The sequence below is a fragment of the Heliangelus exortis genome, chromosome 15 (genome assembly GCF_036169615.1).
Source record: "Heliangelus exortis chromosome 15, bHelExo1.hap1, whole genome shotgun sequence".
Taxonomy (NCBI): domain Eukaryota; kingdom Metazoa; phylum Chordata; class Aves; order Apodiformes; family Trochilidae; genus Heliangelus; species Heliangelus exortis.
The window spans coordinates 153,837-166,588 of NC_092436.1; the positions used below are offsets into that span (position 1 = coordinate 153,837).

Consider the following 12,752-nt stretch of genomic DNA (forward strand, 5'->3'; position numbering starts at 1 on the left):
CTATCCATTCACTGAGTCTACTGAAATCTGTCTTTGCTTAGGAGAAGCATAAAAACAGCAAACCAGAAAGTAAGGATCACAGATTGACAACCACCACCACCCAAATTGCCCTTTGCATTCATATTTTCAAAAAGTTACATCTGTCAGCTACAACCAGATCTAGCAAAGTATTTGTGTAACCAGGGATGATGTCTGGGAAGCTATCATGTGCACTGGATGGTTCTGTTTGGCTTTACTGCCAGGCATCCTGGAACATAAAAGGTTGTGCCCACTTTTCTTCCCTTTTAAAATTCACTCAAATTGCTTAGAAAAGACGCTACTACATCCACAAAGCAAGTATGACAGAGAGCAACATTTCCTCTCCTCCTGCCTGCTACTCCTCACAAGTTGCACACAACTGTGCTAATATTCCAGCCATAGTAATCATCAAAATAGGTTTCTACTATGCTGCAGTTATAATTTGGATCATGATTAGAAACTTTCAGATCCACTTGTACATTCTTATTATTATTTCTAAAAAAAAAAAAAAAAAAAAAAAAAAAAAAAAAGAGAGAGAGAATTTCACAGGACCAACCCACTTCTTTTTCAACATGTTGTCATTATAAGTAAATATTTTTGCTCCTAGTTTTTCTTCAAACTGCTCTGTTTCCTCCAAGTAAACTTCAAACAATTTACTATAAAATAACAAAGGCTCCATCTCATCCACCATTTTCAATAAGCTCCTCCAACTATTAGACTCTGATCAGAATTTCTTGAGTCATGGTGAGAACGATTTTTCTCTCCTTTTTAAGGATGGAGTTAAGAGCCCCTGATGTTTATGGACAACTTGTTCCCATGCAGAATTTTCCCACAGCAGCTCCCTGCAGTAAGCAGGAGTGTGAATACTTGATGTGTTTACATAATTGCTACCCTCCCGGTGGGGCTTTTCAGGAAGATGAGGCAGGTCTCTCTACTTGTACAAACCATCAACCTACAGAAAGTTTGCCTAATTTTTATACACTAATGTTTGGTGTGTACACCTTGGACTGTTACTTCTTTGCATTGGTTAGTTTGACCTTAGGATGCAAACTAAAAAGTAGAATCAGCTGAAAAAGCAGCACAGCTGCCTGAGTGCCGGGCAGACTCTCAGAAACGCCATCCTCCGTGAATGCTAACATCGAAGCAAAGCCAGCAACAAACAGATAATGTAAAGTAAGACCCTTCATAACAAACCAAAAGCAAGGAGCCGGCAGCTCACTCCGCTCTCCTGCAAAGGAGCAAAGCAACAGCAAGGGAATTTATTCGAACGCCTGCTTAGCATCTGTTTCCTCCAATTCGCTCTGCTTGAGAATTACTTTCTTTTACCGAATCGCAGCCCTGCCCGCGGGGGCTCCTCTCTGACCACCGCCAGCTTTGCACTCCCTCTAGCTCCGTGCTCCGTGGGGCAACACACTCACCGCTCTTACACAGACCTTTCGGAACCACCCTCGCAGCTCTGGCCCGGGCACCGCGGAGCTCCGCCCCAGCACCGCCCGCCCCGCCGCTGCTCCGAGCACAACCGCCGCCTTGAGTGGGTCGGTGGGAGCGCCGGGGCACAACGCCCGGCGGGGTGGGTCCCGGGCCGGGCGGGGCCAGGGCGGGGCGGCGGGGCCAGGGCGGGGCGGCGGGGCCGGGGGCTGAACGCAGCATGAGTGGTGCGGCCGCAGAGACCGTCCGGTGGCTGCAGTTCCAGCATGGGGCTCGCCGTGCTCCTGGCTCTGCTCCTCTCCCGAGCCGGTAATTGCCTGCGGCGGGTCCCGTCCCTCTCCCGGGGGTCCCTTTCTCGGGCTCCCTTCCCCGGTACCGGCTGCGGCGCTCGGCCGGCGGGCAGAACCCGCTTCCCCATCGGGGACAGGCGAGAGGCTCCTCCGAGCCGAACCGCGAACCGGCGGCGCGAGGGGAGGCTGCGGGGTGTCGGGGCAGCGCGGGGGGCTCGGGACCGATCCCGTCCCGCAGCCCAGAGCAGACCCGGGAGCGGATCGCTCGGCGCGGCGGGAGCAGCATCTGCCCGTCGGAACCGGCTCCGGCGGGTTTCCCCCCGCACGCTGCCTTCCCCTGGAGGGTTGCGATGGCGATGCCTTCCCTACCCGCGTACCCCTTTCGGAACGCTGCAGCTGGTAACTGAGAGGAGGCTCGGCTTGTAGGGACCGATCCGAGGGGCTCCTGCAGACATGCAGCGGTTTGTTCTACTCTGCCGAGTCGCAAGAGCTGAGAATAGAAATTTTTCTTTTCCAGTTCACCTCTTGTGCAGTCTGCATGGCTGATGTGACTGGAGATCTAGAAACCGTGGCCGTGGGATGCCAGTGTGCTGCATTCAGAACAAGATGTAGATCCTGAATATGACAATGACTGCTACAAAAACGGGCTATTGCACTGAGACCTCAGTAGCACTTCAGACACGTGTAATCAGCCACATGATTACAATAGATTTCCCACAATTTCCATAGCTAACACTTCATTGATAGCTATGCCTACCGAATGAACAGTCTGCCTTCTGCAGTTGTCCTCTCCTCCAACAGCATGTTGCACCTGGGGCATCAAAATAATACATACATGTATTACAGAGTGTGGAGTAAAAAAGGCTGAATAGAGGGATATTGTATTACCAGTCACCTTTTTCTAAGGTATAACTAATTGCAGTCTGTGAATTATTACCTTTTTTTCTTTTTTTAAAAAAACAAAGCAAAATGAAAAACCAAAACCAAACCAACAAACTATAGAAGGAAGTCCCATACATATGCATCCTTAACATGTTTTGCAACCTAAACCAGAGGAAAGAATTGCCTTTCCCATTCTTTCACATTATTATCTGGAATACTAAGACAACTTTTAAAAAAATGTAACAACATGGGAAGTATCGGGGCTTAAGACAATGTCATAGCTGTTAAATAATGCCTGTTTTAAATCTGAGGTTTATAGCACCTTCACCTGAAGCATCTGGTACAGGCCTGTGACAGAAACACAGTCCATCACTGACCTACACCCAGCTCTGCTCCACTGTGGCAACTACCATGTCACTTCCACACTTTAAAAATGTCACTTCAAGTGTTTGCTGAGCAGAATTCAAGGCTGCAAGCCTCTGTTGCAGATGGGATGCTGGGAGGATAGTACTGTGGTTTGGCCAGGGTGTTAGATCAGTTCCCTCAGTTCAGGGTTCCAAAAGCTACTGGAGAGAATGGACTGATTTGGTGTGGGGAATGTGTACTGATTGCAGCCTTACGGGATGCAGTCACAGACTGTTCATTAAGGTTTTGCCTAGGTTTAATGCCTGATCAAACCCACTGTGCTGGGTACAAAGTATTTTTGGTGAGAGGTTTGTTTTTCAGGGAGATTACAAAGTCGTGTAGTCCCTACATGACAGCCAGATGAACAACAAAGTACCATAAGCTGCTAGAAAAAAAGAAATTTGTACAAGAGACAGAAAGAGACACCTAGATAATATTACTGGGCTGTGGAAAAAGTTTGAGAAGCAGACTAGCATACTACTAGCAGACTAGCATCCTACTGCTTACAGCAAATAAACTGATGAAGGCAGGAAAAGTGAAAGAAGTGAGAGAACAAATTAGATTGTGAAGGTGGTATATAAGATAATGAGCTGTACCAAGATTCTTCTCTAACCCATAGTGAAGGCAGACAGAAATAGCACTACTGCATCTGCTCAACAAGAAAATGATAGGTAGGGTCATGTACCCAAAGAACATTAAAGGTAGATGTAGGGCTCAGCACAGTCATTTCCTAAAACCAGCCAAGCAAAATTGTCCTGAAAGGAAGAAACATACTATCTTATACATAAATTTTATTAGGAATGGGTCTAGTCCCAGGTCTTCTCTGTAGCTGTGCTGTAAATAGACATTCCTATACTAAAGAAGTGAAGAAAGATTACGGACTGAATTCGCGTACCTGTGACAACGTAGTGCTAAGGATCACCCCAGATTACCCTTAGGAAACAAGGGTCCATAGAAAAAAAATTTAGAAGCTGAAAGAAAATTAATTTTAAAGATTATATTATTAAATTGAGATTATTTAATACTTCCACATAAGGTGGTTCATATGTTTGTGGATATATATATGATCAATACATACACACACACACACAGACTTGGAGTTCAGATGACACCCATCAGATGACAACTGGCATGGACCACGCCTGCACCCCAGCACTTTTGGCAGGGATTTCAGGGACTGGGGCCTATATATATAAAAAGATTGCACATCAGCACTTCTATATGAAGCTATTTGCATATTACCTTAAGGATTTATTCCATTATGCAAAAAATATGCATTCTGAAGTGTCAAAGCTCAGTAAAGTAGTTGTTTTTACACCCTACAAATGGCTTCCTCAGTACATCTCTTATTTACCAGTATACACTTCAGCAACAGCAGCAGCACTGACTCACAGCAGGGTGCTATGTGCCTATTGCACTGCGGTTTTCATTAGTCAGAGAGAAAAGCTTCTTCAAAGCAGGCTTCAGTAACCCCAGGGCTCCTACAGGGATTTATTACTCCATAAAACACAGAACCATCCCTGATCCTGGCCAAGTTGAAAAGACTTAAGGGTGATTAAAAAAAAGGTTTTATAAAAAAAATTAGAATTAAAAAAAATATGTATATGAATATGTATATGAAACTTTTCTTTAACCTTTTTTCCCCACTTTCATACATTAATACTCATCCTTTTGTTTCTAAATGGAGGCAGCTCTTGTTCTTTACTGCTCTGTATGAAAGACCCCTCCTGGAAAGGAGTCCTCACTGCCTGCAGAGCAAAGACAAGGTGCTTGTGTGGCATTCTTCGTGACTGTGATTCTAACGATCTTTTTCCCTACTTGACCAGGAGACCTCCTGGCTCTGCCAAGGAGTAACTGCCTCGCAGCAGAGCAGCTCTGCCTCTCGGACTCCACCTGCAATGCCACCTACAGGATCCTGGAAAACTGTGCCCTGGCTAGGGCTCGCTTTCTCCCACTGGACCATGACAGCAGGGTGCGATGTCTGAACGCAGAGCTAGAGCTCGGGAACAGCTCCTTGCTGCACTGCAAGTGTCACCGGCGCATGAAGAGGCAGGAGCATTGCCTGCGCGTTTTCTGGACCGTTCACTCCAGCATGACAGACGGTGAGCTGAAATAATTTAAATTTGCAAGGTACTAGTAAGGCTCACCCCTGCCCCCTCCAAACACAGCTGTGAAAGGACACTTCCCAGCACTGCAGGTATCACTTTGGAACCACATCTCCTAGAAGATAATTCATTGCTGCTCTGTTTGATAAGCAGAGAAGACTCATCTGTCCTGTCCCTTCAAATACACCAAGGACCCCAAGAGACAACTCCCTGGGGGAGTTGTGCTGGGAGGGGTGACTCCAGTGAGAATCACCTCAAAACAGTCACATCTGTCCACCACTGCAAACAGATGTGATCATGACATAAGGGCATCCTTGAGCATGCTGCTGCACTCCAGCTTTAGAGGGATGCTGCTGCTTTGCCTCCCACTAAAGACTGTCCATGCTAAACATTTTACCTCTACTTAGGCTGAAAAAACCCAAAAAACAGCATAAACCACATTTCAGCCAAAGGAAATCTGATGACAAAATGCAATGTGAGTTTTACACAGTAATACCTTTGCACCTCCAGCAGAACCACTCCTGGCATTTGGCTTTGAGCAAGACAGAGCATCCCTGAACTTCAGCCTGAGGACCCAGTAAGGCACAAATAAGAAAAAAAAAAAAATTAAAAAACAAACAACAAAAAACTGGCCACAAAGCATTTGTCTCACTGCATAAAATATCTTGTATCTTGCCTAGGTTATTTCAATTTGGAGACTTCTCCCTATGAGAATCCAGCAAATGAAGAGCACTGGAAGACAGATTATAATAAACTGGCTGCTCTGGTATCAGGTAAGGATTGTATGGTTACATGATACAGTGCTGCCCATTCTATTTTCAGATCCTGAAAATTATTAAGAATAACAATTTGGGGTTCTGGTCCCTTTAATCAGAGGAATGCCTGCTCTGGATGTATTTGCTGAAATCCATCCCCCCTACCAAGTGTAAATTTAATCACAGATCCAGGCCCATGAGGCAGGGAATAACCCACAATGATGTGGTCTCTGAAACAAACACCCTAACATGAGCCAATCAAAAATATGATTTTATAACTATAATGCCATATTAGAGGCACAAGTTGCTTTGTTCTTTTATGGGTCTGACCATCAAGTAAGGGCTACTCCTATTTCCACACAGAATTTCTTGTGGAGCCTTGCTTCATTGTTTCTGGGTTTCTTTTGGTTTTATAGACTCACAGTTAGCAGGAGGTGCAACAAATCCATGCCTGAAAGCAACTCATGTCTGTAACCTGAGCAAGAAGTGTGTTCGTCTGCGCACAGACTACGCCTCCATCTGCACCAGGGGAGTGGGGAGTGAGGACACGTGTGACCGTCGCAAGTGCCACAGAGGGCTCAGGAATTTCTTTGAGAAAGTCCCTGAAGATTTCACCAAAAGGATCCTATTCTGTCCATGCCAAGATGAACTTTGTGGAGAACGACGACGGAAAACCATTGTTCCTGATTGCTCCTTCCAGTACAACACCAAACCCAACTGCCTCTGGCTTCTGGACTCTTGCCTAGAGGACCACATCTGCAAGTAGGTCTGGCAGCAGTGGACATTTAGTCAAGAGATGAGAAGAGCACAGACACTGATGGTCTCATTTTCCTTCCTACAGATCCCGACTGGCTGACTTTCAACAAAATTGTCAACCTGCAGACGTGTCTCCAGATGGCTGCTTTCAGCACAACCATGCTGCATGCCTGCAGGCTTACATGGGGATGATTGGTAAGTGATGTCCTCAGGAATGTACAGGATGGATGTTTTCAGGACACAGACTTGCAGGCATGCCTTGATGCTGTGAAGGCACATCTTGCTCTCCTGATTGTGCTCAGTGTAGCAAGGATTATGCCTTAGCCTAATTGATGCTAGTGCTGCTGCTTGCTTCTGAGGTAAATGCAGTCCAAAGAGAGCTTTTCCACAGCATTTATTGCTCTACTTTGTCCCATCCTCTGCTGTCAAATCAGCAGCACTTGCCTGTGATTTTCGAACACCTTTTTACATCATCAGCTGGTGCAAATGCCATTAGCAGCTCTAAATGCCTGACCAAGAGGGCTCTCAGAGCCTGTACCGTCATTGCTTCTGCAGGAGTTATATCCCATCACAGCAGTGATTAAACATGACATTCCTTCACTGTCTGACTTTTAGACTCCTGATGATTTGTTAATGTTGTTGACACTGCCCTCTGAGAGCCAGACAGAACATGGCACTGCCAGCTGATGGAAGGAAGGTCATCCTTGGTTTCAGGTGTTCACTGACAATATTTTCAGAGTGGCTCAAAAAAGGAGCTGTAAAGAGCAGAAGCATTTCAGAAGCTGTAAAACTAGACTACACCTTCTGGTTTTCGAGACATCTTTGCTGTTTTTGTGCTAAGTGGACTCTGGCTGAATGGCACACTACAGGTGTGCAGCACTGGTTTGGCAGAAGGCATTTGGCATACAGTGTTGCCAGCTACACCAGGCACAGTGCCTTTTGCTACCAGCTGTTCATGATACTGCTTTCATTTGGTGAAGTAAATCCTGATTCCAGTTTCTGGGGGTTTGGGACAGGCACGCCCATGACACCCAACTATGTCAGCAACTCCAGTGTGGAGGTCTCCCTGTGGTGTACGTGTGAGAGCAGTGGCAACCAGAAGGAGAAGTGTGATCAGATATTTGGCATGTTTCAGAGCAACAAATGCCTTGGTAAGCATCAGTCATATCAAAAAATCAGACAAACAGCTCAGCACAGGGAAATTAAAACCCTGTTGATATTAAGATCCTACACTGCATTGCTCTTGCATAGTGTCTACATGATCTCCCTAGCATTTTAGCAACAGACCTTAATAAGACTTAAATATTTTATATTTGTAAAAGCTTCCAAAGGATATAAAAGAAACCAGCATCATTGGATAAATGATTCATGATTAAAAACCACCTCCTGCTGTATAGAAAAGCCTTACACCCAGCACTATACATAGACCTACAACTTAGACAACCCATCTGAGGCACTACATACCTACCCCTTACAAAACAGACAGGTGGGGAAACCCCAGAAGGACACAAGAATAGTGTAAGTTGGCTTTGCAGTCTGCTCAACCTCACAAACTAACATTTTCGGCCACTCATGAAACAGAGAATATGTGTTTTCTAAATCAAAGCCACACAGCCTGAATTTCCTAAAATAGCTTCCCCGAGACTCCTGTTAACTAGACTCCAAGGTATGCACAAGAAAAGCACAGTAAGACTTGCTCTACTTCTGTTTGCAGGAAATACCATTTGGTCTCAAATGCACCTGAAGCTGACAGCTCTAAAAGGACAGGAAGACTTACTTTATTCATCTTCCCTAAGCCTCCAAGGAGACAGTGCCAGCACATCCCTAGCTTCAGAAATGTTCCAGGTATGCACTGCTTTGTTGTCTTCACAAAGCAACAAGTCAAATGACTTAGAGACAGTAGCTGAAAAACCTTGTATCTGGAAATGTGTGATTTTGGACCTTAAAATGAGGGATGCCACATGCAGGATTCTGGACCACTTTACCTCAAGCTATTCCTTCCACAGACCAGCAGCAACAGGAAGCCCTGGTGTCTGGCCACAGGAACTTCCTGTAGTCTAGATTAGAGCTCAGACTGGAGTTTCTGCAGCCAGACATTTGAACATAAATGTGTCTAACTGGGATTCATTCCTCCTCGTTTCCTAGGTGGCTGAAGGGAAGACACAGCGAGACACCTCTGCACACAGCAGTATGCCTATGGCCTCCTCTGTGTATTCTGGAGCTGCTGTTTCTTGGCCATCTCTGGCTCTGCTCCTGACCCTGTTGCTAAGCCCCCTGTAACTTGGCATAAACAGCATTTTCCCTTCCCAGAGTCTTAACCTTATTCCATATCCAGGCAATTCCAACTACTGCTTTACCTTTTGGAAACAGAAAGCTTCCAGAAAAAAGGAATGGAACAGCCTTAACTCCAAACAGCAATCACTGAAAAACTCCCCACAACTTGCACCCCACTTCCCCCCTATCAGTCTCCACTGAGCTCTGTAGAAATGGTGCTCACCATGCTTCTGCCATGTTAGCATTCTGAGTAGCAGTCAGGCTAATATACCACCACAGTATTCTAAGTAAAGGTCCAAGTTCTGTCATAATTTGTGCAGGGTTTGCTTTCAGACTGCAGAGAGGGACCTTACACAGTGATTATCCTACCAGCCAAGCTTCTGGAGCTGTTCCTCAGGCAAACAATCATAGGATAGTTTGGGTAAGAAGGAACCTTTAAAGATCATCTAGTCCAACCCTTCTGCTTTAGGCGGGGACAGCTGTCACTAGATCAGGTTGCTCGAAGCCTCATCCAATCTTACTTTGAATGCATCCAGGGATGGGGCACCCACAGCTTCTGTGGGAAACCTATGCCAGTGTCTCACCACCCAGAATTTCTTCCTTATGACCAATCTAAACCTACTCTCGTTTAAAACCACTTTCTCTTGTCCTGTCACTACAGACCCTGGCAAAAAGTCTCTCTTTATAATGATACCCTCTTATATACTGAAAGTTCTCCCTGGAGCCTTCTCTTCTCCAGGCCAGACCACACCAATTGTCTCAACCTTTCATCATAGGAGAGGTGCTACAGCCCTCTCATCACATCATTTTTGTGGCCTACTCTGGACCCACTCCATTTCTGTCTTGTACTGAGCACCCTACTGCTGGACATAGGATTCCCAAGTAGGACAGAGGGGAAGAATTACTTCTCAGCCTCCTAGCTATGCTTCTTTTGGTGGACGCAGTAAAAAGTATGGCTTTTTGGGCTTCAAGTGCACATGGCTGGCTCACATCTGACTGTTCATCTCCCAGTATCCCCAGGTCCTTTCCTGCAGTGCCGCTCTTGATCCATTCATCTCCCAATCTGTATCGATATCAGGGATTGTTCCAGCCCAGGTGCAGGACCTTGCACTTGGCCTTGTTAGAAGTTCATGGGGTTGATATGGGTCCATTCCTCAAGCCTGTCAAGGCACAGTGCACCATCCTAAAGATTAGAAGTCTGTGCTCATGGGTGGGTTGCAAGAAGAGCTCAATAAATGTATGCATAAAGTCCCTGATAAACACCAGTCCTGGATTACTTTCAGTTCCCTTTTCAAATGCAAGGAACTATACTACAGGTCATATTCTAGCTCCTTTCTGTTTTGCCCCTTGCAACATACACTTTTATTGCCCATTATCACAGCTAGTAACAGACATGGGGTTTGTGGGTTAAGATGGATTTCTGTGCTCAACACCAGTTAAGTTTAGTCCTGTCTAGCAAAGGATGACCTTGCCTGGCCTTGGGACCAACCTTCTTATGAATCCTTAGGGAACACATGAAGCTCACTGAAGCTGTGTTCACCACAAAACCCCTGGGACATTCAGTTGCAAAAATCTCCAGGAGCTGCAAGTACCCTGTGCCTCTCCACATTTTCAAGTCATCATTGTCCCCTTTGTACTGCCTGCCCAACCTTCTCCTCCTCTGCTGAGCTCTATTTCATGACCTGTTTATTCTGAGTGTAAATGTGTGCACTGTGTAACTGCGGTTATTTTGTACTGCATTTGCTTGTTAAAATGTGGTGTTAAGTGTATACTAAGTATATATTGATTTCTGAGCATAGGTTAATAGTCCACAGTCAATTGTGTGCATGAGTTGCCTCATCAGCCAGCCTACGCTTTCAGGGTAGCTAGAAATTCAGCTCACTGCAGCTTCTCCATGTACACTTAGACTGCTCCCTGCTTATCCTACAAGGTACAAAAGATCTGAGCATTATTATATACAGCCAAACACTGTTACAATCCTGAATGGGTAGGTATTTCTTTCTACCCTGTGCTTTATCTGTTTCCAGGAAAGCATCAGCTAGGTAATATGCTGTGGTTCCCAGTCACTGTCTTATCACAAAATCTGATGTTGTGATGTGTATCAGACTAATTGTCCTTCTGCAGTGCTAATATTTCCATTTCAAATTCCAGACTTCTCTTTACATCCTGGGCAGGTAGGCCAAGGAAATCCCTGTATGGAGCAGAACCATCTCCTCTGTTGCACAGAGCAGCAACATCTTATTTCCATGCAGAAGGAACAAATAATCTTGTTTTCTTGACAAAGAGGAGTACCAGTGCTGGTATTTCTGATTACCTATTGAAATAGGGCTGTTTGGATCAAGAGGCAGCACTGTTTCCACATGTTTGCAATCATCCATTCTTTAATGAAAACAGACCACACCTGTATTCTAATACCTACAGTAGACCATCCTCCATATGCTGTGACTAGAAACGTGTCAAGACTCTTGACTGTAGTGTAATAGCATCTATCATCTCCAAAATTTAGTGGAGAGTGACAGGCAAGAAGAAAATGTTCTTTCCAACACCCCACAAATCAGTGAAGATATCTGCAAGAGTAATGGAGTAGATTACTAAGTTGCCTGTAACACACACACAGAGTGCGCTGTATTCATCTTCCACTCATCTGCGCTGAGATCCTCCCTCTTTCCCCACTGTAGTGCTTTGAGACAGGCTGAGATGGAAAAAAGACTGAGCATTTTGTTGGTCCGGTTGAGGACACTGTAGACCTTTAGGCCCTCACCCCGACTCTGAAGGTTAATGATTGCAATTGCAGCCTCCTGTCATGTCCTGAATGACATGGGAAAACACTTGACACTCAAACACTGCTCTAGACTGAAACTAAAGCAAAACCAGGTCAGTTTGGTTTTTTCTCCAAGTGTTCTATGTCCCTTTCGCGTGTACATATGCAGCTTCATATACATGGTGGCCTCTGAAAACACATTCACAGGTACTCACACTGTTATGCTACAAACCCATTTTTGCTTAGATTTTTGTAACACCTGATCTCCAAACGTCGCATGCAGCTACTCAGCATACATGCATGCAAGTACAACCACCACTAGAAATGTCACGCCAGTATGTCTTCAGTTCTTTTAGCACCATTGATACTTGAAGACTGGCACAGCCACCTAGCCTGCTCAGAACAGTTCTTAACCACACTACAGGGCATTTTACAAAAACCACTCAGCTTCTATTCCCCAGAAACTAAAATACAACATCACATTACTACCTTCAGTCTAAATACAAAAATAATCTAATAAAAGTTCTCTGTCCTGACAGTCTTAACATGGAGCTCTTAGCAAGCATATACAAGGAGGAACCCTTCTAACTGTTGTAATGTAGATTATTTTTAAAGTGTAAAATAATGCCAAATCTCAGTAATAAAATTTATCTTGCAACTCTAGAAGTCTCCTGCCTTCAGTCACATTTAACAGAAGCTACACTCCGTGTCTCCTACTGCTGGAAGCATTATAGGAAAGAAATTCAAAGAACAGAGTTAAAATCTCTTACAAAGCAATTTAACTGCTTTTATAGACATTACTCACTGTACTGTACTTCAGACACAGCTTCAAGAACTCTGACATAGCTTTAGATCCCTTAACATGGACATTAATAAGGAAAAGCTAGGACTTACTTTGAACTTTGAACTTATTCCTGGATGGAGATCCCTGACATGCCTTGTAGAATCTGCTGACAATAAAAGGTAATTTTGGGTCAATAAGGTAACGCTACAGGTTCAGCACCTATAAAGAAAGGAAGCCTCTTTTTCAATACATCCCAAAAGTCATAAGTCCCTTTATTTGCTAAAATAGCTGGAA

At 44.8% G+C, this 12,752-nt stretch overlaps 1 protein-coding gene across 1 annotated transcript; it reads left to right on the forward strand.

Moving 5' to 3' along the window:
• Positions 1 to 1,614: 1,614 nt before the first annotated feature.
• On the forward strand, positions 1,615 to 12,340 carry LOC139803051 (GDNF family receptor alpha-4-like). Its single transcript, XM_071758856.1, has 8 exons — positions 1,615 to 1,755; positions 4,850 to 5,125; positions 5,809 to 5,901; positions 6,300 to 6,645; positions 6,725 to 6,834; positions 7,656 to 7,790; positions 8,354 to 8,484; positions 8,785 to 12,340. The coding sequence occupies exons 1-8, from the start codon at positions 1,713 to 1,715 to the stop codon at positions 8,917 to 8,919; spliced, it is 1,269 nt and encodes a 422-aa protein (XP_071614957.1). The 5' UTR covers positions 1,615 to 1,712; the 3' UTR covers positions 8,920 to 12,340.
• The last annotated feature ends 412 nt before the right edge of the window (positions 12,341 to 12,752 follow it).